Source organism: Cervus canadensis, chromosome 5 (assembly GCF_019320065.1).
Source record: "Cervus canadensis isolate Bull #8, Minnesota chromosome 5, ASM1932006v1, whole genome shotgun sequence".
In the NCBI taxonomy this organism is placed as follows: Eukaryota; Metazoa; Chordata; class Mammalia; order Artiodactyla; family Cervidae; genus Cervus; species Cervus canadensis.
In genome coordinates, this window is record NC_057390.1 from 93259410 (window position 1) to 93282265 (window position 22856).

General features: G+C 49.4%; 2 protein-coding genes and 1 non-coding gene across 12 annotated transcripts in view; 1 reads left to right on the plus strand and 2 right to left on the minus strand.

Annotated features, from left to right (window-relative positions):
- Positions 1–4209: 4209 nt before the first annotated feature.
- Positions 4210–8411, minus strand: RPL12 (ribosomal protein L12). The gene is made up of 7 exons (XM_043469631.1): positions 8254–8411; positions 7514–7587; positions 5951–6049; positions 5535–5616; positions 4883–4969; positions 4420–4532; positions 4210–4259 (listed from the first exon to the last, which is right to left on the minus strand). Exons 1-7 carry the CDS (start codon positions 8288–8290, stop codon positions 4254–4256), a joined length of 498 nt encoding a protein of 165 aa, XP_043325566.1. The 5' UTR covers positions 8291–8411; the 3' UTR covers positions 4210–4253.
- LOC122442778 lies at positions 5051–5179 on the minus strand. The gene has a single exon (XR_006269765.1). It is a non-coding gene; the product is annotated as a small nucleolar RNA SNORA65 (small nucleolar RNA).
- LRSAM1 (leucine rich repeat and sterile alpha motif containing 1) overlaps positions 8400–22856 on the plus strand; it is a 33127-nt gene continuing 18670 nt past the window's right edge. For 2 of the 10 annotated variants that reach the window (XM_043469613.1, XM_043469618.1), the window contains exons 1-13: positions 8400–8531; positions 8844–9078; positions 10681–10784; positions 11302–11358; positions 11832–11876; positions 13085–13162; positions 14366–14434; positions 15537–15621; positions 16605–16726; positions 17617–17707; positions 19255–19385; positions 22368–22397; positions 22687–22809. In XM_043469613.1, coding sequence (XP_043325548.1) covers positions 10713–10784; positions 11302–11358; positions 11832–11876; positions 13085–13162; positions 14366–14434; positions 15537–15621; positions 16605–16726; positions 17617–17707; positions 19255–19385; positions 22368–22397; positions 22687–22809 — 903 coding nt within the window. In that variant the 5' untranslated portion in view covers positions 8400–8531; positions 8844–9078; positions 10681–10712. Of the gene's footprint in view, positions 8532–8843; positions 9079–10680; positions 10785–11301; positions 11359–11831; positions 11877–13084; positions 13163–14365; positions 14435–15536; positions 15622–16604; positions 16731–17616; positions 17708–19254; positions 19386–22367; positions 22398–22686; positions 22810–22856 lie in introns of those variants that run through there. The other 8 variants (XM_043469615.1, XM_043469614.1, XM_043469616.1 and 5 more) reach the window with 8 other exon arrangements.

Consider the following 22856-nt stretch of genomic DNA (forward strand, 5'->3'; position numbering starts at 1 on the left):
CTTGTGCTTCTTCCAGCCCAGTGTTTCTCATGATGTACTCTGCATATAAGTTAAATAAGCAGGGTGACAATAGACAGCCTTGGTGTACTCTTTTCCTATGGGAACCGTCTGTTCTTCCATGTCCAGCTTCCTACCTGCATATAGGTTTCTCAAGAGGCTGGTCAGGTGGTCTGGTATTCCCATCTCTTTCAGAATTTTCCAGTTTATTGTGAGCCACACAGTCAAAGGCTTTGGTCTGGTCAATAAAGCAGAAATAGATGTTTTTCTGGAACTCTCTTGCTTTTTCGATGATCCAGCAGATGTTGGCAATTTGATCTCTGGTTCCTCTGCCTTTTCTAAAACCAGCTTGAATCTGGAAGTTCACAGTTCACGTATTGCTGAAGCTTGGCTTAGAGAATTTTGAGCATTACTTTACTAGTGCGTGAGATGAGTGCAACTGTGCGGTAGTTTGAGCATTCTTTGGGATTGCCTTTCTTTGGGATCGGAATGAAAACTGACCTCTTCCAGTCCTGTGGCCACTGCTGAGTTTTCCAAATTTGCTGGCATATTGAGTGCAGCACCTTCACAGCATCATCTTTCAGGATTTGAAATAGCTCAACTGGAATTCCATCACCTCCACTAGCTTTGTTTGTAGTGATGCTTTCTAAGGCCCACTTGACTTCACATTCCAGGATGTCTGGCTCTAGGTGAGTGATCACACCATCGTGATTATCTGAGTCGTGAAGATCTTTTTTGTATAGTTCTTCTGTGTATTCTTGCCACCTCTTCTTAATACCTTCTGCTTCTGTTAGGTCCATACCATTCCTGTATTTTATCGAACCCATCTTTGCATGGAATGTTCCCTTGGTATGTCTAACTTTCTTGAAGAGATCTTTAGTCTTTCCCATTCTCTAGTCTTTCTGTTGTTTTCCTCTATTTCTTTGCACTGATCGCTAAGCAATGCTTTCTTATCTCTCCTTGCTATTCTTTGGAACTCTGCATTCAAATGGGAATATCTTTCCTTTTCTCCTTTGCTTTTCACTTCTCTTCTTTTCACAGCTATTTGTAAGTCCTCCTCAGACAACCATTTGGCCTTTTTGCATTTCTTTTCCATGGGGATGGTCCTGCTCCCTGTCTCCTGTACAATGTCACAAACCTCCGTCCATAGTTCAATCAGGCGTCTCTGTCTATCAGATCTAGTCCCTTAAATCTGTTTCTCACTTCCACTGTATAGTCATAAGGGATTTGATTTAGGTCATACCTGAATGGTCTAGTGGTTTTCCCTACTTTCTTCAATTTCAGTCTGAATTTGGCAATAAGGGGTTCATGATCTGAGCCACAGTCAGCTTCCGGTCTTGTTTTTGCTGACTGTATATATAGCTTCTCCATCATTGGCTGCAAAGAATATAATCAGTCTTTCTGTGTTGACCATCTGGTGATGTCCATGTGTAGAGCCTTCTCTTGTGTTGTTGGAAGAGGGTGTTTGCTATGACCAGCCTTTGCCCTGCTTCATTCCGTACTCCAAAGCCAAATCTGCCTGTTACTCCAAGTGTTTCTTGACTTCCTACTTTTGCATTCCAGTACCCTATAATGTAAAGGACATCTTTACTGGGTGTTAGTTCTACAAGGTCTTGTAGGTCTTCATAGAACCATTCAACTTCAGCTTCTTCAGCATTACTGGTCAGGGCATAAACTTGGATTTCCGTGATATTGAATGGTTTGCCTTGGAAACGAACAGAGATCATTCTGTCATTTTTGAGATTGCATCCAAGTACTGCATTTCAGAGTCTCTTGTTGACCATGATGGCTACTCCATTTCTTTTAAGGGATTCCTACGCACAGTAGTAGATAGAATAGTCATCTGAGTTAATTTCACCCATTCCTGTCCATTTTAGTTCACTGATTCCTAGAATGTTGACATTCACTCTTGCCTGTTTGACCACTTCCAATTTGCCTTGATTCATGAACCTAACATTCCAGGTTCCTATGCAATATTGCTCTTTACAGCATCAGACCTTGCTTCTATCACCAGTCACATCCACAACTGGTATTGTTTTTGCTTTGGCTGCATCCCTTCATACTTTATAAAGTTATTTCTCCACTCATCTCCAGTAGCATATTGGGCACCTATCGACCTGGGGAGTTCCTCTTTCAGTATCCTATCATTTTGCCTTTTCATACTGTCCATGGGGTTCTCAAGGCAAGAATACTGAAGTGGCTTGCCATTCCCTTCTCCAGTGGACCACACACAGTCAGACCTCTCCACCACAACCGTCTTGGGTGGCCCCACACAGCATGGCTTAGTTTCATTGAGCCAAGACAAGCCACCCCACGCCTGAGGTCAGGGGCTGCGACCGAAAGGAGCAACCCCAAGTCCAAGGAGAAGCGGCTGCGTGGGCGCAGGACCAAGAGGAGCTATTCCACGTTCAAGGTCAGGAGGGCCGGCCGTGAGGAGATATCCCTCATCCAAGGTAAGGAGCAGCGGTTACACTTTGCTGGAGGAGCCATAAAGAGATACCCCATGTCCAAGGTAAGAGAAACCCAAGTAAGACGGCAGTTGTTGCAAGAGGGCATCAAAGGGCGCACACTGAAACCATAATCACAGAAAACTAGCCAATCTGATCACACAGACCACCTCAGCAAGGTGCCTGCCTTTAAATGGAGTCCCTAAGGGAGGGCTTCTCTGGTGGCTCAGCTGATGAAGAATCCCCCCTACAATGCAGGAAACTTATCCCTGGGTTGGGAAGATCCCCTGGAGAAGGAATGGCTAACCACTCCCGTATTCTGGCCTGGAGTGTTCTATACAGTCCATGGGGTCACAGAGTCAGACATGACTGAGCACAGGCACACACAAGTTATAGTTAGCTTTTTCCACCTGGAGTAAGATAGCTGTAACATGTTATAGACCTAAGGCTATTAACTATAATATATATAGTTGTAATATGTATAGTTAATAAGTCATATTAACTATGACTTTCACTTTAGAGGGAGGGCTAACAAGACTGGGGCCATCTGACGGCAGCCATGCTTTCCTGGTTCAAAGGCAAGTGAGTCAGTTTTCCTTTTCCCTCCTTCCTGACAGCCCAGTTATCTTGGATCAAGCTCTTCAGCCTGTTAGCCTGCTTCTTTCTCCATTACACCACCAGTGTAGATACTACCTGCTATAAACTGCTTCCCTGGTGTTTTTTGATAGGTATGCCGATTCCCCATTAGTGATGGGATGTAGTGTGGGATGGTTGTCACCCAAGGCCTCTAGCTTTGATTCCTTGGTAACTTTGCCACATGTCCTGGAAACTCTCACTTCGGAGATCTCAGATAGTCCTTTCCGGTGAAGTTTTCCACACCTGCTTGCATCTGTGGTTAAAAACCACCTAAACCTAAGCTTCCCTGGTGGCTCAGACAGTAAAGCGTCTGCCTGCAACGCGGAAGACCCAGGTTCAACCCCTGGATCAGGAAATGGCAACCAGCTCCAGTATTCTTGCATGGGGAAATCCTATGGACAGCGGAGCCTGGCTGGCTACAGTCTATGGGGTTGCAAAGTGTCTATGGGGTTGAGCGTACACACAAAACACAAAAATGGGAAAGGAAAGCAACTAGAAATGAAGGTCGTAGGGCTGTCATTCCTAACCCCTTTTAGTTAAGTACCCAGAAAGAAGCCCCTTCCAGGTTGGTATTTCAAGCTTCTGTCTCAGCACCCAGGTATTTGATGTTCATTTGTTGCATATCAAATCAAATGAGTGAGGAGCTTTAGATAGAAAATCAAAAAGAGAACTAAGGGAAAGACAAGGGAGAGGCTTGGGGGGGGAAAGTCTGTTACTGGTTTAAAGCAAACCCTGAGGGTTTAAACCAGGAACTGCTAACTACATTAGTAGACTTTAACCTCGCTTTTACATCAACTTGAGATCAGTCAAGGACCATAAACATCAAGTTCTTTGGTTGTCCCATCAGTGATTCTGAGCCCCAGCTGTGTGCTGGGATGGACAGCAAAGCCCTGGGCATGCAACTCACCAACTGAGTAAACTGGTTTGGGAAGAGCTTCTTCCACACATATTTTCTATTATGTTCAACTCCCAAGTTTTCCTTCTGACCAACAGTATTTTCTTGAGGACAGAATTCTGTTCTCCACAGATTGCTGCTTCATCTGTCACCTTGGCCCCAATGACCACAATTTGACTACAAAGACTCGGCTCCCCGGCCCCCCCAAGGAAGAAGCTACATCATAAAGTCCACTGGTTGTCAAATGATCCTTTATTTTTCTTTTTCCTTTGCAGTTCTTAACTCTGTTGAGGGGAAAAAAGAAACCTCTCAATAACAGGACAAAAAACTTTATCCCCCACTATTGAGCATTTCAAGAACTTTCTATAATATCTCAAAGGGTACATTAGCTCCCCCTCCAGTTTTCACCTTAATTTTAACCATATCAGTGCAGAAGTTACTTACAGCTGGGCACTCCACTGCACCACTGTTGATATCATCTATGATGTCATGAGGGTGGCGGCCATCAACATTGCAGCCCACAGACTGGGCAGTCCCCAGGATCTCTTTAATGGTTCCTGTCATTAAGAGAAGGTGGAATCAGAGGGGAAGTCAGTCCCTTGCAATTCTCAGATACCAGAGGGGATACAGGTGAGGAGAGGAACAAGGAACAACTATTTCATGGATTACAAGAATTGGCAATTGGTAATCGGTAATTGCTCCCCTAATCCAAAACTTAGCGCTCAGTATCATTTAAAAACTCCAAGTGCAAACTGGCCACAGATCCTATGATACCCAGACTCAAACCAAAAGACACTCTAATTCCAGGTCTTACAGAGTAAAAAAGCCCTTTCTAATTGGGAAAAGGCCACTAAACAAATACATCTCAAGTTACAACTAAGGTGGCCCCAAACTGTTCTGCTCTTACCAGAAAGTTCTCTAGCTAGAGACCGGTGCCGCATCTGCCGGGCAATGTTGACGATCTCATCAAAAGTGATGTTTCCACTGTGCTTAACTGCAGAAAAGAAAAAAGAGAAGCTTTGTTACCACCTGAGGCCAGGGCAGACCACAGTCCATCTTCCCTCACCCATTTCTAGCCTGTTCCCATGCTTTCGGCACAGAGTCATCCACATGAAGAATAACCCTGTTTCCTAAGCTGGGCTTATTTTTAGCTCACCACTGGACTGCACCAGCCAACAGAAAACTGGTCAGGTGCAGTGGCGGGTGGCTAGACACAAAATCAAGTTTTGTTAACCTTACATGTAAGGGACTGTTTTGAAGAGAAAAAAAGTGACTGAGGTTGGTAAAAGCTGTCCGTATGTCATCCAACTAGGAAGCTGCCCTTCCCCAATTACTGGTTATCTGTTTCTTCACCCTGTTGGACAGTTCCCTCCTGTAAGTGCTGAGGGGATCTGTTCCACACCAGTGACTGGGTAGAGCCACAGGGCACCTGTGGGCAGTGCCTGGCTCTGTAACATCAGACACCTGTGCCATACCTATTTCCTTAAAGGGAGCACATACAGATGTTTATTACACTGGACACACCACCACCCACAATTACCAGGGAAAAAACCACTCACTGTTTTTCTGCTTCTTTCTGTCCCTTGGTGGTTCCTTGAGGGCTTTGATGATCAGGGCAGAAGCAGAAGGTACCACCTCAATCTGCAGAAGAGATTCTCCATGTGAATAAGCCCTATGCCACCCTTTAAGGAGAACCAATAATACCATGCACTTTGGCTCTCAGGAACCATGGGCCAGACACTGTTTACCAAATGTACATTCAAGCTAATTTTCACAACCAGAAACACAGCCTACCCTATCCCAGCAAACACTGATTTGCCCAGTGTCTCAAAAGTGAGAAGAGTTAATATTTAAACCATGCTCTCAAAACAGCCCTCCCCACAAGTAAAATTGCTTTTAGCTCACCACTGGTGGCAGGTCAGCAAAAACCTGCCTCCCAGGTATCCCTACCTCTGCCCTCCCTCAAACCAAGTACCTGGGCTTGTCTGTTCTGAATGGTCAGTTTCACTGTAATCCTCAGACCCTTCCAATCACCAGTTGCCTTGGCTATGTCATCACCGACCTTTTTTGGAGACTGTAGAAATAAAAGGTATATATAATCACACTGTGCCCTAACTGAAACCGATCTGAAAATCTGCCCAGTCCCTCTCACTTGGCCGCACACAAGCAAGCTTTCTGAAACACGTTTAACTGTCCCTACCTAATCAAGGTATGGCTATCACCATAATTAAATTGGAAAAATGAGGCTATGGGTTTAGCTTATCCAAGGCTGTAACCTTGAGGTTTAAGGCCATAGTGGGGCCAAGTCCCTTACCTACCCTTTCCTAAAGATCCATGTGGTATCTTTTACATTTGGATCACCAGGGGATCTTTAAAGACACCATGTTCCTGATGTCTGACCAATCCTAGTCAACCTATGGGGATGCGGTCTGGGCAATAATCTCCTGAAGAGAATTATATAAAGGAGGTTAACCGACGAAGCTTTTGAACTGGCTGTTGGAGAAAACTTAAGAGTCCCTTGGACAGCAAGAAGACCCAACCAGTCCATCCTAAAGGAAATCAGTCCTGAATATTCATTGGAAGGACTGATGCTGAAGCTGAAACTCCAATTCTTTGGCCACCTGATGCGAAGAACTGCCTCACTTGAAAAGACCCTGATGCTGGGAAAGATTGAGGGCAGGAGAAGGGGACGACAGAGGATGAGATGGCTGGATGGCATCACCGACTCCATGGACATGAGTTTGAGTAAACTCTGGGACTTGGTGATAGACAGGGAGGCCTGGCGTGCTGCGGTCCATGGGGTCAGAGAATCGGACACAACTGAGCGACTGAACGGGAACAAGAGAGGTACCCAGTGAGCACTAGCTGAGCTCAGGGACAACAGAGGTAAGGCGGCCACTGCTTAAGCAAAACCATGAGGGGTTAACTTCTCAGACGGGAGCCCAGTGCCCAAAGAACAAAGACCTGATTACATTCAAGAAAAAAAAGAGACTAAGTCCGACCCTAGGTGTCTGTGTTCCTCACTCAGTAGTGTCCGACTGTCTGCAACCTCATAGACTGTAGTCTGCCTGGGATTCTCCAGGCAAGAATACTGGAGTGGGTTGCCATTTCCTTCTCCAGGACACTCGGTAAAGCCAAGTGTATGAATCAGTAGATTGAAAGCAGAGTTAATATTAGCTACTCTAACGTTCACAAAGGTCTCCATTTCATACCCCATTCAATCCTCCAGCAGCCAAATACCCATTTCCCTAAGAAACAGACCAAGCAGACTACACAGTTATCACTCCTGACTTCAAAACCCTCCTCTATCCCATCCCTCATGTACCCTCAGAGCAGTAATTAAGACACACTGGAAAACTTCAGGTTCCAAGTACCAGATTCCACCTTTATGTACCACCTTCCTGCGGCAGCTGGTCCCAGTTCAGTGGCTCAGAGGCTTAGCAGGGGATGGCAATCTGTCCCTATCAAGGACACCTCAGAGGCAATCGTGTCTGCGCAAGCTAGAGTCTTGTGCCCCTCCCCTCCAGTGATGACTTACCAGGCCCAACGGGCCGATCTTGGGGGCCAGGGCAGACGTGGCACCGACTTCCCCACCGGTGCACCTCAGGTACACTGAGAGAAAGAAAGGATTAGTGCCTCCGCATAGTAAAGTAAGTAAAGTCGCTCAGTCGTGTCCGACTCTTTGCGACCCCATGGACTGTAGCCTACCAGGCTCCTCTGTCCATGGGATTTTCGAGGCAATAAGGGGCGCCCAAATCACAGCCCTCCCTCCGCAGTCCTCTGCGGGCCTGGCCGCACCACCGTTTGCCTCTTCTCGGAAAAATGCCAAGAGCCTCAGCGGAGAGCAAGGCAAGACAACCCTCCCGCCAAGGCGAGAACCGCTCCAGGCGCCACGAGGGACGGCGGCCTTGGGTTCAGGCACCGCTGCCGAGACCCACACCGCATCGGCTTGGAGGCAGCCCCGGCCGCCGGCCAACCCAGCCTAGGGAGAAGCGCCCGGAGACAAACCTTACCCTAAGGCGTGCGGGCTGTGAAGCCGCCACAGGTCGTCCGGTCCTCCCTCCCCATCTACACGTGGGGAAGCCGAGGCCCAGAAAGAGTAAGAGACTCGGCCACGACCACACAGCGCCCTGAACGCAGCACCAGAGGGCAGGCCCCTAGGAGGCAGCGGCCTTGAAGCCCGACGTGGGAAAGGCCATCGCGGCGGGGCCGCAGGCCGGACGGAATACGGGGAGGGATGCCGCATCCCGAAGCCCCGGCCACAACTAAAGCACGCACCGACTTTGATCTCGTTGGGGTCAAACTTAGGCGGCATGGTGGAGGCGGCTGGTGTCGGATGAACCCGGATTCGGGACGACCGAAGAAAGTTGCACCTTCGCCTCCTCCTAGCCGAAAGCCGAAAGACCGGAAGGTGGGACGATTGCGCCGGATATAGACCCGAAAGCACGACTGTCGCGAGAACTGCTGTCTCCGCCCAACCTTCCAGCGACGCCCTTGCTGCCATATTGCTTGTGGGCAGGCACCTGAGGCTAACGGCTGGAGAACCCGGCACTGCGGTGAGCTGTGGCTAGGGGGTCTGAAGGGGGGTTCGGGGCAGTTCTCCCTGAGAAGGCAGACAACAGAGGACTGCTCCCGAGATCTCAGGCCCCAGTGTTCCCCATTCTCCCTTATCCTGAGGGTCACCCCATAGTCCCAGTAACCCAATCCCAGAGCCCCGCCCCTCTCCTAAGGGTCCGCATCGCATTCCGAGACACCTCGGCCACAGCGATCTCGGACCACCTTCTAACTCCTTCGTGATGTATGCATTTTAGCTATTAGAACAATTTTGTTAAGAGTCTAAATCCGGTCCATCTCTTAACTCTTTTAAGATTCTGCGGTCTTCGGTCTCAGACTTCGTCATCCTGGTCTGCATGACTTTCTGAGATTCTGAGTTTCAATCCCCAGTTCCTACGTTTGGAGGAGACCAGACTCTGCTCCGCAGGGAACGTGCAGTGCCCAGCGGCCTGCCACCCCACGTCCATGACCAAGCCCTGCGAGTGATCGGCCTGCCTTCAGGTCCGCCCCGGGAACGACCATCAGGGACCTGTTTATCTGTACAGCAAGGTGGGACACTGCCCACTCCAGGCTGGGGAGGATGAGTGTGGCTCTTCCCATCTAGTCTGGACGTCGGGGGAGGGGATGGATGAGGAATGGACATCAGGGAGCAGATAGGGAAGAGCTGATCTTCTAGGAGGGATGGAAGAGAGGTGGCCATTGGGGAGGAAGTGAAGGAAGGTTAGTCATTGGGGAGCAGAAGGATAAGAGCTGGTCATTAAGAAGAGATGGGGGAGGGCTGGTTTTAAATTATTCCCCATCCCTGCAGACAGGTGGGGCAACAAGAGGGACCTGAGCCAGCTCTGCAGGCTAGGCCAGCTCCCCAGACAGCCCACGCCTCTGTCGCCAGAGACCTGTGATCTCTGCCCCTCCCCTGAGGAGGAGGTATATGTCTTCTTCAACTGCATCTCCACCCTGGCCCCTTTCTGCCCAGCTCTTTCTACTGTCCTAGGCCCTGAATAAATGTTTGTTAGATGTGTGGTGGTATGTGATGAACGCTGTGCCAAGTACTGTGTTATGGGCTTCACAAATATGGAAATCACTGGCTCCAAATAGATCCAGGTGTTGGGAACATTATTTACTCACACTTTACAGATGAGGAAACTGAGGCTCAGAGAGGTGAACCAAGGGGACATGGCTGGTGGGTGGCCGAGCTGGGATTCAAAAACAGTTAAACAAACAAACAAAATCATCCCAGAGTCCATGCTATTAACCATAAGCTTCTGTGTATGAGTGCATCCTGACCCACTGATGTTCCATATCAAGTGCTGACATTTTTTGATACCGGGCAGGCAGTGAGTTCAGGACAGTGTGTACTCGGTGTGTGCTAAGTTATTAAAGCACCAAGGAGCTGGGCAAACTCCACGGGATCAGGACTTGACAGAGCAGAGGTTCCAGACTGGTTCGGACCACAGTCCAGCTGTATGACCAGATAGCTGAACTTGATGAGCATCAATTTCGTTACTATAAAGAGGGCTGTGGTGAGAATCACATGGGATCATAATAACTGGGAGAGTGGCAAATTACCTGAGAATTGCTTTTGAATTTTTATTTATTAGTAGTTCAGAAACCTCTTTGGTTATGATGTAGTTGAGTTCCCCAGGATCAAGGACAGAGCTGGCTAAAGCCATGCAGCGTTTGATGGTTTGCTGATGCCACTCTGATAGTGTTTCGGGGGTTAGAAGTGATTCATCAGCCGAGGCTGTGAGAGTCCTCAAAGAGCCTCCTTGGAGAGGACCTGAGGAAACGTCTCCAGATCAACCCCCTTGTCTAATGTGGAGGAGAGATGGGGGCCCTGAACAGAGAATGGGTATGTCAGGGGCTCACAGTGGGTCAGGGGCAAATGTGGGCTCAAAGCCAGGTCACCTGGCTTGCTGTTATGCTTTTCCACATCCTGCTGCTGCTTGTTTGGTCAACAAAGAACAAATGGTATTGAGCACCTGCTGTGCCAGGCTCGGGGCACAGATGGATGGTCAAGATGGACATGGCCCTGCCCTCAAGGAGCATATAGTCCAGCAGATGAGCTCCATGCTCTTGTTACTGTGCTGCTGTCCAGGGTGTTGGGGGGCAGTCACAGATGCCCCAGGCCCTCACCCCTCTCCTCCGCCCTAGTGTGGTGAAGATCGCTCTAGGAAAAAGGAAGGATGCCACTCTTCTTCCGGAAGCGGAAACCCAGTGAGGAGGCTCGGAAACGCCTGGAGTACCAGATGTGTCTGGTGAGGGAAATGGGTTTCCTCCGAGTCTATGCCCATCTCCACCTCCGCCCCAGGCAGCAGGGCTCCACGCTGCACTTCCCCTCTGCAGACTGACCACGCTTGGTGTGACTTGTTCACACTCTTCCCTGCTGGACCTCGAGCCAAATTAAAGCCAGGATCATTGGTGCACCTTCAGAATGGACTAGTTGAACCAGGAGGGTGTCTGCAATTCTTTGAAGCCATTAATCCAATGTTTCTTTGCCTGATTTGTCCACCCTGGAAGGATGTTTTGCTCGAACCCTCTTCCTTTTCTTTCTTCTTCTTTTTAAAACTATTTATTTATTTGCCTGCACTGGGTTTCAGTTGCGGCACGCTGGCTCTTTTAGTTGTGGCATGTGGGATTTGGTTCCCTGACAAGGGATTGAACCCTGGCCCCCTGAATTGGGAGTGTGGAGTCTTAACCACTGGACTACCAGTAAAGTCCTAGAAACTGCCCCCCCTCCCCTGGCTTTTTTTTTTTAATTCTTTTTATCCCTAGGCAAAAGAAGCTGGAGCAGATGACATTCTTGACATCTCTAAATGTGAGCTCTCCGAGGTAAAGTGGGGTGGTTGGTGTTCTGCTTGTGAAGTTTTATCTGCTCTCTTTCTTGGCTCTGCTGTCCCTGGGAAATGATAGATGTGGACTTTAAGAGGCCAGAAGCTCTAGTCAAGAGATGTTTCCTTAGCTTTTGTTCTTGTGAAAGAAAACTGAGATGATCTTTTGGCCTCAGCATGGTCTTCAAGAGTCACAGAGTCCAGAAAATGTGCCCACAGATTCCTGAGGTCTTGGGCCTGGGATTCTCTGTAGGACATCAGAGATCTGTCTTTTGCCCCTCAGAGTTCATGATGGGGATGGGGTGGGTAGTTGGGGAAGTCACCTGACAGCTGATTGGGCTGACCACCCATTGCGGCTTCCTCCCAGCCTTCCCAGGGCTTAGACTTACTTCCTGCCCCTTCTTCCTGCCACTCAGAAAACAGGTTAAAAACTGGCAGGAAGGGAGGCACTGATTCTTCTTTATCTCATCTTAGATTCCATTTGGGGCTTTTGCAACATGCAGAGTTCTGCAGAAGAAGGTGAGATGGATCTACATTTTCAGAAAATTATTCATGGCATGGTTGCTTGTTTGAAATCAGGTGGGGATCCTGGCGTAGACATCCCTCTTCTCTCTGAATGGCACCCTTTCCACCTGCAGCAGGTGTCCTCACAGGGGAGCAGGCCCTGGCATCAGGCAGCTCTGGCTGGGCCCCTCCTGAATTGGGCAACTTCCTTACACTCTTACATCTCAGTTTCTCCATCTGTGAAAGGAAGACATCCGTCGTTTTCCTTTTGCAGAGCTATTAGAATTAAATGAGTGGCAGGGAGGTAGAGATAGAGATGTAAATGGCCTGAGTAGAGTGCCTGCCACATAGTGGACCCTGAATAACCACATGGTTATTAATAGTAAAAGTCACACTCATTTCATTCTGGTCAACTAGGGGAGGTTAAGAGTGGAATGAATGATTTTTCAGAAAGACATTGCAGCCTTGAATGCAGGTAGGTAAGAGTATTCTAAATGAAGTGTCCAAGAGCAGGTAGGTAAAATGTGTTCTATGCCAACAGAGGAGTGAGCTTGACACTGGGAGTATCCATGCAGGGGTCAACGCCTAACAAAAATAGTAGCATATGATTCTGAGCATCCGACCATGTCCCAGCCCTGGGCTGAGTGCTTTCTGTCTGTTAGCTTGTTAGCATCCCTCAGAAGCAGGAATTTATCATTCTCTGTTTTCCACAAGGGGCTTCCCTGGTGGCTCAGTGGTAGAGAATCCACCTGCCAATGCAAGGTTCAGTCCCTGGGTCAAGAAGGTCCCCTGGAGAAGGAAATGGCAACCCACTCCTGGGTATTTTTTCCCGGAGAATCCTATGGACAGAAGATGCCTGGTGGGCTACAGTCCATGGGGTCACAAAGAGTCAGACACGACTGAGGGACTAGACAGCAACAACGACATTTTCCACAAGATGCTGCTGAAGCTGAGGGAAGTTAAGGTCAGGACAGCTGCACGGGGATCCCTTCTCAGGATGGAAGGAAGAATTAGACCTCTGAGGTCCCTTTCAGTCTTGAGATTCCAGAGTTTAAGGTCATCTGGTTTTCCCATGTTTGGAGACGTCGCTTGTGATGTCTGCAGGAGAGAACTCTGGGCCGGGCTGACCGCTGGTGTCCAGTGCTGTGACGGCTGCCCCACCTCCAGCCTCCCTCCCTGCAGCTCTCCTTCAGCCTAACACGCCGAAACTCTTTCCCACACAGGTGTTGATCGTCCACACGAATCTGCTCACCTCCCTGCTCCCTAAATCCTGCAGCCTCCTGAGTCTCGCCACCATCAAGGTACCAGGGCCCTGCTCCCAGGAGGCAGCCAGCACGCCCCTCCCTTCGTGTCTCAGCTGTCAGAGTGTATACCAGACGCGCCTCACGTCATCGGGGCGTGATCGGGCTCGTGTGCAGTGAGGTTGCAAAGAGAACCAGCCGCAAGCCCCGCCCTCAGGGAGCTTACCCGCTAGGTGGAAAGGCAAACCATAAACTCATAACAAGCGGACTGACAGAGAAGCGGGGGATGAATGGGCCCAAACAGGAAGCAGGAGGAGGGATGCCAGGCATCGTGTGGTCAGTGCGTGGAAGTGTGGTGAGCTGGGCGACCCCCTCCTGACAGCTCCCCCAGGACAGAGGCTGGGACGTGGTCCCCCCAGGCTGTTCCCCATAAACTTAAGCTGTGACCGAGGCTACGTGGAATATTCATCTGCCACATTATTTTTAACGTGCATGCCTTCCCATCATATCTCTATCTCTGTGTAGAGACTGGCCGCGGAGGCATCAGTGATTTTTGTGGCTAATGCTGGTGTATAGGGACTAGGGGTGGTTCTTACTTCTCTTTCTTGTTCTGGTCCAACACACATTATTTTTATAAGCAGAAGAAAGATAACATTAAAAAGCTTTCATATTTATGTATATTTATATTTCATATATATGCATTTTATATGTATACATATGTATATATCCTACTCCATTTTGCTCATTTTCATTGTTAAAAATATTAGCAAATACAATTAAGCATAAAGAAAGAAAGAGAAGTCGCTCAGTTGTGTCCGACTCTTTGTGACCCCATGGATTGTAGCCCACCAGGCTCCTGCATCCATGGGATTTTTCAGGCAAGAGTACTGGGATTTTTCAGGCCATTTCCTTCTACAAGTTAAGCATAAGGAAAAACATAATGTCACACTCTAGAGAACTGCTATCAATATTTTATTGCATATTTGGTAGTCTTTTACTATGTAAATATATATCTAGACCATGAGGAGTTTTCAACATGAATATGCACGCATACTGGATAAATAAGAATGAAATGGTATAATACTTAAAAAAAAAAAAGACGGAGTGGTCGTTTAGTTGGGGAGGAAGGGGTGGGTGCTCTTGCCTTGAACCAGAGGCACAAGGGTACCCCACCACCACCACAGCCTGTCTCCCTGGTGCCTGAAATCGTGCAGGCTTTCTCAGTCAGGGACTTGAGGTGTTCCACTCGTTTCCCTTCCGCAGGTTCTGGATCTTCATGATAACCAGCTGACAGCCCTTCCCGAAGACACAGGGCAGCTGACGGCCCTGCAGGTATGGCTGCAGGAGACACAGCCCACCTCTGACCCCCTAAGTAAGAAACTCAAGCTGCACAGACCCAGAATGTTCTGGTCGTGCCCCGGCCCGGGCTGCCCTGTGGGCCGCCGGCTCCTCCGCCTTTACTATTGAGATGCCCAGGGGTGGTGTCAGCATTGCAGTCTGGGCTGTGGGCATCTCTCCACAGAACTTTTGGCATGTGTGTTTGGGATTGCATCACTAGCTTCCACAACTTTACAGAAAAAGAGCACCCAGCGAGCCCACCATTTCCAAATGATGAAGTCAGCTCTCCCACTCGGCGTCCCACTTCTGCTTCTTGTCAGTGGCAGCCCCTTGCATTTATCAAGCACCCGCTGCATGCCAGCATCAAGCTAAGAGTTTCACTTGCGTTGTCAACCGATTGCTCACAGCCCCTCTGTGAGCACATGTCAGCATCATCCCCAGTTCACAGAGGAGGACGCGCCATCCTTTCTTACATATGTGTTTTTGTAGAATTGGTGCATTCACTGTTCTGTAACTTTTGGATACCTGATAAGAATAACTTACAGCCATCCTTTGGTTCATTGAATATTCATCTGCCACATTATTTTTAACATGCATGCCTTCCCATCATATCTGTTTATTTTTAATGGTTACTTCATGTGTCATCCTGTCGGCCTCGTTCACTTCATGGTGCTGCCGATCAGCCCAGGTTTCAGTCCCAGCTCCACCAGCTGCTGGCCCCGCAGCCTCGGGCAGGTCCCACTGCCTGGATACAGCTCTGCTTCCTTCTATTCACTCTAGGATAACAAGGCTTCATCACGTGCCCCCTCACCTGGGTCCCCTTATTATCAGGTGTTTTGTGGTCAGTATAAATGGTACAGCCTCAGCAAGAACCAGGTTCAAAGTCTAGCATTGCCTTTTGGACAAAGGACTTCACCACTCCGAGCCTCAGTTTTCTCGTCTCTCAGACGGAATCATGACAATTGGTGTCTTCCTCACAGGGCTGTCAGGAGATAAAGATGTGGGTGTGGTGCCTGGATGATGCCTGGCCAGAAGTAGGGTAGGCATTATTTTGTCTGTGCATGTGCCTTCTCATGCCATTCTCCCTCTTTCTTAGGTCTTGAACGTGGAAAGGAATCAACTGACCTATCTCCCACGTTCCATTGGGAACCTGATCCAGCTCCAGACCCTCAATGTGAAAGGTAGGGGGCCAGGAAGCTCTGTCCACGTGACCCTCGGCCCGCTCTGAGCTGACCCAGCTCATGTCCCCAGGGTGCTCGTCCTGGGACCCATTGAGCATGAGGGCAGCCAGCCCCCAGGTGTCACTCAAACTGTCGGACCTCCTCTGTGGTCGGTGTGTCTCCATGGTAACCAGAGACAGGGCATCTGGAGGGTTCCTGCAGCTCCTCCCAGCTGGGGCCTTACAGGGAGGAGGGCAGACAGTGTTGACAGCTAGGCCCCCAAGACTCTATCGCTCGTGTTTAGAACCGTGGGCGATGGATGGTGAGAATGTGGACTGACTGAGTGAGAGCCATTCTGAGTATCCCTTCCACCCAGTGAGGAGCGCTTCCACACTCGGGGGTGCCACAAGTGTGTGAGAGAGAGGAAGGAGGTCTTATTCCCAATTTACAGATGAGGAAAACAAGGCACAGAGAGCTGTGACTTGCTCAAGACCAGCCAGTGCGGTAGTGACTGAGCCGAAATTCTAACACATGCCTCCCTGTACCCCCAGCTCTCTCCTTCTTTTCCTTCAGTTCTTTCTGCACAGGATGCTGTAGTTTACCCATTTGTAACATATAAATAATCATAAACATAATAGCACCCAATTTACTAATCACTTACTGTGATAGGTACAGCATGTGATAGGCCCTATGCTGAGCACCTTTTCATATGCATCATCTCTTTGAATCCCTCAGTATTCCTTTAAGGCCAAATAGTGTGGGCACCCCCATTTTACTGATGCAGAAACTGGTCCAGGGAGGTCAAGTCAGTTTTCCAAAGTCACTCAGCTCATAAGTGGTGGAGCGGGGACTTGAACCTGGGTCCACTGCTCTTTCTCATGGAGCTGGGGTATGCCCCAGGCTCAGAGCGGGGCACCCACCTCTGCCCAGTCCTGGCGGGTGTCAGACCAGAAGCTGGGGAAGGGGCCGTGGAGTGCTGAGCTGTGCCATTGGGACCCCTCCAGACAACAGGCTGAAGGAGCTGCCGGACACGCTGGGGGAGCTCCGGAGCCTGCGTACTCTGGACATCAGTGAGAATGAGATTCAGAGGCTGCCCCGGATGCTGGCACACGTCCGGACCCTGGAGGTAGGTGAGCCGTGTTCTCGCCTGGGGGCCTGCCTGGCCTGCCCACCGCTCCCCTCCCACGTTCCTGGAGGCCTGCCCTGGTCACAGGATAACAGGTCATGGAGATCTCAAGGTCCTCAGGGGTTCACAGAGAGAACTGAGTGTGAATGACTGTAATTAGGTGACTTCTTGTGATAATGGAGGCAGCAAAGCATATTCCTAGTAGAGTGAAAAGCTAATGCTGAATCCTGATGGGTTCATTAACACTGTGAAAGACACGGTGTTTGAGCCAGACCTTGAAAGAAGAGAAAGCTTTGGAGAAGTTGACTGGGGTCATGGGAGCATTCCAGGTGGAGGAACAGTTCAGCAAAGGCAGGAGGTGGGAAAGCCCAGGGCGTGTTATGGGAGGAGCAGGGGAGCCAATGTGGTTGGGTCTAGAGGGCGCTTGCAGGGAGGGAGCAGCCTCGGCTCGGAGCTGCAGAAATCGTGATTCATCAGAGCTGGGGGCGGAGGGCAAGGTGGTCACCTGGGACACTATGTTGTCTCCCGGGGCTGTCCTAACGAAGCATCCCAGGCTGGGGCCTTAAGACTTCTGGAGGCCAGAAGTCCAAGATCAAGGTCTCAGAGGGGTTGGTTCTTCTAAGGCCTCTCTCTCCTTGGCTTCTGGACTGCCGTCTTCTCCCTGCGTCCTCCCATCCTCCTCCCTCGGAATGCGTCTGAGTCCTGATTTCCTCATCTTTTTTTTTTTTTTTCTGATTTCCTCATCTTTTAAGGACACCAGTTCATGCTGGACTAGGGCCCATACTGGTGACTTTGTTTTGAACTTGATTACCTCTTTAAAGATCTTATGTCTTGATTGTGTTGAGCGGTGAAGTGAACGACATATAAAGAGGGGTCTCCTGTGTCTGCAGACCCTGAGCCTCGACGCGTTGTCCATGGTCTACCCCCCGCAGGAGGTGTGCAGCACGGGCACTGAGGCCATTCAGCAGTTCCTCTGCAAAGGTAAATAAAGCCAGGCAGCCCGCCTCCTTCGCTGAGCGAGCACAAACCATGGCCCCTGGGACTACTCTGTGCCAGCGAGGCAGTGGAGGCTCCCTGCCTGCCCAGAGCTCTGCAGATCTGGCAGGAGAAACAGGGAAAGATGATTGTCACGTGAGGAAGTATGATGGCTCAGATGGTAAAGAATCTGCCTGTGATGCAGGAGACCTGGGTTTGATCCCTGGGTTGGGAAGAATTCTTGCCTTTACTCCAGTATTCTTCTCCAGGCAAGAATACTGAAGCGGGATGCCACGTCCTCCAGGGGATCTTCCCAACCCAGGGATTGAATCCAGGTCTCCGGTAGGGCAGCAGGGTTGGTAGGTGAACAGGGACAAGCACTCTGTATTGCCTCTGAAGAGGTTACATAGGTTTACATTCCTTGAGGAATGTAAATCTGAGAGGACTCTTCTTCCCCACAACCTGGCTAATGCTTGGTGAGATAAAAGTCTTCTAACCTGATGGGTTATTAAAAAGTTGGACTATAAAGAAAGCTGAGTGCTGAAGAATTGATGCTTTTGAACTGTGGTGTTGGAGAACACTCTTGAGAGTCCCTTGGACTGCAAGCAGATCCAACCAGTCCATCCTGAAGGAGATCAGTCCTGGGTGTTCATTGGAAGGACTGATGCTAAAGCTGAAGCTCCAATATTTTGGCCACCTGATGCAAAGAGCTGACTCATTGGAAAAGACCCTGATGCTGGGAAAGATTGAAGGCAGGAGAAGGGGACAACAGAGGATGAGATGGTTGGATGGCATCACCAACTTGATGGACATGAGTTTGAAGACGCTCCGGGAGTTGGTGATGGACAGGGAAGCCTGGCATGCTGCAGTCCATGGGGTCACAAAGAGTTGGGACACAACTGAGTGATTGAACTGAACTGAACTGAACCTGATGGGTGAACAAGAGGAAGAGGGTGACAGAGGGTGAGATGGTTGAATGGCATCTCATCGACTCGATGGACATGAGTTTGAGCAAGCTCCGGGAGATGGTGAAGGACAGGGAAGCCTGGCGTGCTACAGTCCATGGGATCGCAAAGCATTGGACACAACCGAGCACACTCACAAACAACAAATAAGTTAAAAAGATAAATTACCAGCTGGAAGAAGATAGCTGCAACATATGTTATAGATCCAAGGTTATTAACTGTAATATGTAAAGAGTACTTATAAGTCAGCAAGAATAGGACAAAATGGGGAAAATGTATGAATCCTTTCAAGTTTACAGGAGGAAGCTTCCCAGGAAATTGTGGGTAAAGTTGGGTCTTGAACCCAGGCTTCTCTACGAAGCACAGGCATTTTTCATCTCCGCATTCTCATGTGGATGGTCAAGAAGCAGGGGGCGGGAAGATTTATTCACTCAGCTGACGCTTATTGAGAGCTTGCCACATTTAAGGCCCAGGCGTTAGGCCTGTGAGCAGCGCAGGAGGGCTCAGCATCAGAGGGGAGCAGTGGACTGCTTTGGGTTGCAAGGCGGTCTCCTTCCCTCTCGGTCAGCCTGTGTCCGTCTCTCGCAGAGTCAGGGCTGGAGTACTACCCCCCGTCTCAGTACCTGCTGCCAGTCCTGGAGCAGGATGGAGCTGAGAACGCCCTGGATAGCCCCGACGGGCCCACGGACAGGCTCTGCAGGGAGGAGGAGGAGTGGCAGGTAAGGCACGCCGCCTGCTGGCATGTGGGGTGGGCGGCGGGAAGGGCTCCGCACACGCAGGGGCGTTCAGAGCTTTGGCCCCCAGATTCCTCCATCAAACTAGAATTTACCTCTCTTCAAACGGACATACTGGGAGTTTTCTCATGGTCTTGTTGTTTAGTCGCTAAGTCGTGTCTGACTCTGCGACTCCATGAACTGTAGCCCACCAGGCTCCTCTGTCCATGGGATTTTTCAGGCAAGAACACTAGAGTGGGTTGCCATTTCCTTCTCCAAGGAATCTTCCCCACCCAGGAATCAAACCCTTGTCTCCCTGCATTAGCAGGCGGATTCTTTCCCTAGTGGCCTCGTGGTTAAGATTTCAGGCTTTCAGTGCCGTGACCCAGGTTCCATCCCTGGTTGGGGAGCTGAGATCCCAGAAGCCAAGCAACTCAGTTAAGCGCTTGTACATGTAGAAGTTTTCACAAGGCCTCCTAGGCTCACCAGCACCAGCTTTGTCCCACTCCTCTCTGTCCCTGAACGTCTGGGGTGTTTGAATAGGGGGTTCCCTCTGCTGGATTCTCCCCGCTTGTTTTCTCCAGTCTCATTCTTCAGTTCCCAGCTGAAATATCACATTTTCTGAGAAGCTTTCCCTGACGCAGCAGCCCAGGTCAGGTCTATAGAAGTTCTCAGAGCACCCTATGCATTTGCTGGGAGAACCTGTGTTGCTGAACTTGGGTTCAGCTGCTCATCACTCAAGAATCCAACACTGAAAGACAAGTGTTGGGTGAAAAGAAAGATAGCTTTACTGGGGAAGCTAGTTATCCTGGGGAGAAGCTGGATGCACGTCCCCAGGAACCAACTTCCAACTGTGGGTCAGGGGGCAAAGGGTTTTAAAAGGGGAGGTTTTTCAAGGGTGTGGAGGCAGAGGAGGGGGCTGCGTGCAGAGCATCATCTTGAAGTTGGTTGTGCAACCACCTGATCAGCACCATCTTAATCGTTTTGGGCACAGTTCATCTGTAACTCCAGAGTCAGTTTGTTCCCATTTCTTTGAGGCCAGTTCTGGGAATTGTGTGAGATGGAGCAGTTCGTGTCATGGCTGAGTCTGGTCATCATGTAGCTCATTTGTCCCACCTGGTGGGGGTTTCAGTGTCTGCAAAACAGCTGAGTAATATGATGCAGAACATTATCTGTAGCCTTTGAGGAGGAACTAAAGGTTCTTGCCTTTGTTTAATGGCTAAACAATTATTTTGTCTTGCTTGACTATTTTGCTTCTGTGTTTCCTCATTTCTCTTAAGTTACTTCTTTGGCTAAAATCTCTACAGACAAGAAGCAGGTGGAGGATGTTGTGAAGGGGGAGGAGATCTGTCCTGGGAAGGCCCCACAGGGCCCTACTCCCCTACAGCCACAGCTGTAATTACATGAAGAATTACTCAAGAAAGGATTTGCTTCCTGTCTGTCTCCCTGCTTGATGGAGCTCGAGGAGAGTGGACCCCCTGGGTCCCTGGGGGAGACCTAGCATAGGTCAGGGCTGCAGGAGGAAGCTCAGCGAGGGTTGCCCACAGTGACCAGGGTGCCTCTGACGGTGAGGCCAGACAGAAACCGCCTCTGTGCCCCACCCCCTACCCGTATGCTCCTCCACGGGAGCCCACAAATCGAGGCGCCTGGGAGGGGGCACCACCTGTAGCCAGCTAGGCTTCACATCTGATTGTGGTGATGGTCACATGACTGTATGCAGTCGTCAAAACTCATAGACCTGTACACGTCTTTAAAAAGATAAATTTTACAGTACATAAATTATACCTTCATTAAAAAATATGTTTATATATGCAAACACATACAAATGTATATCTTTTTTCTAAAGGCACAAATTGTAGGTAGGTAGATGCATGGACTTAGGTCTAGTAATGATATTTACATGGGAGCAGGGCTCGGGAGGGTGGGAGGGAACAAGGATTAGGCCTGGGAGTAGTCAGTGGATACTTTTATATGCCTTGCTTAGTTTTTTACAAGGAGAATATATTCAGGTGTTATCTATAAACTAAAGATAAGCTTAAATTTTACTCGTACCTCGGCATAGGGAAAATCTTATTTCTTTATAGGATGCTGGTTTTACAGCTCTAACACTTGATCCTGATCTCAGAACCAGATAACTAAATAGAAAGGCTGGTTTAAAAAAAAAAAAAAGTGTGTGTGTGCACATGCATGCACTGATGTTGGACTACAAAAGTAATTCATGCTCCTTGTTATAAATCTAAACAATACAGAAATATATGGAGTGAGCATCTCCCCTCCTGTCCTGCAGTCCCAGCCCCTGGAGGCAGTCACCATGAACTGATGAATGAATCTGCTTCGTGGCTTTTGCTCAGCCACCCCAGAGCTGGGAGTTGAGTTTTGGTGGTGGTGCTTTTACAAGAGAGGAATCACGCTGTACAGACAGTGAAAGATGGCAGACGTCTTTCTGTAGCTGCACCCATGATTGCCCCATCGTTCAATAGCTCTGTAATAATGCACTGTGTGAATGAATCGTGACTTAGAAATCGCATGCTGTTGGGCATTTGAGTTATTTCCAGTGTTTTCACTCTTTTGAACAGTTCTGCAGGAACTTGCACACACACCTTGGTGCATTTGTAGTTGTTTTGGGGGCTGGAGCTGGGAGCTTGCAGGTGTGCCGTGCAGACGTACAAGGGGTCAAACACCCATTTCTTGGTCTCTTTTTTGGAACACCCATGCCTTCTCAGAGCTGCATCACCAGAACTTAAGACCTGAAGCTCTTAAACCAAGGCCTGTGGTTCTCAGCCCTGGTGTCCATCAGAACCATCCAGAACCCTTTATCAAACAGCCAACCCCTTCATCCCCTACCCCCTACCCAGCCCGCCAAGGCAGTCCCTCTGGATGAACCTGCAAGTTTGAGGGCTGTCAGGCTGCCTGGGGATTCTGGGCCAGTGAGAGCCCCTGCTGCTCACCTTCTCTTAACCACTATCTTTTCTTTTTTTTGCCTCCCAGAATAAGTTCTCAGACTATGAGAAGAGGAAGGTAAGAAGATGTCTTTTGTCTTCTGTCACTTTGCTTCTCATTAAACATCTCTACTGTTATATTTGAGGAGACAAGTTCTTCCAACCTCTAAATCAGAGGGTAAAGTAACGGTTGCCCCATATGTATATCACCTCCCCACAGTCTCACCCAGCCTGGGTGGGTGAGAGGATGTTCCCAGTTTACAGATGAGAAGACTGAGGCTTGGAGAGATTGAGCCCATCCCCTGCAGCTCTCACATGCTAACCCCCCAGAGCCTGTGCCAGCATCACCAGGGTCTCTGTTCTTGCAGGAACAGAAGATGCTGGAGAAACTCGAGTTTGAACGGCGCCTGGAGCTCGGGCAGCGAGAGCACGCCCAGCTCCTCCAGCAGAGCAACAGCCAGAAGGATGAGATCCTTCAGACGGTCAAAGAGGTTCGTGAGCGGCTAAGTGGGGACAGGCCTGTGTGTTCCCTCTGCCG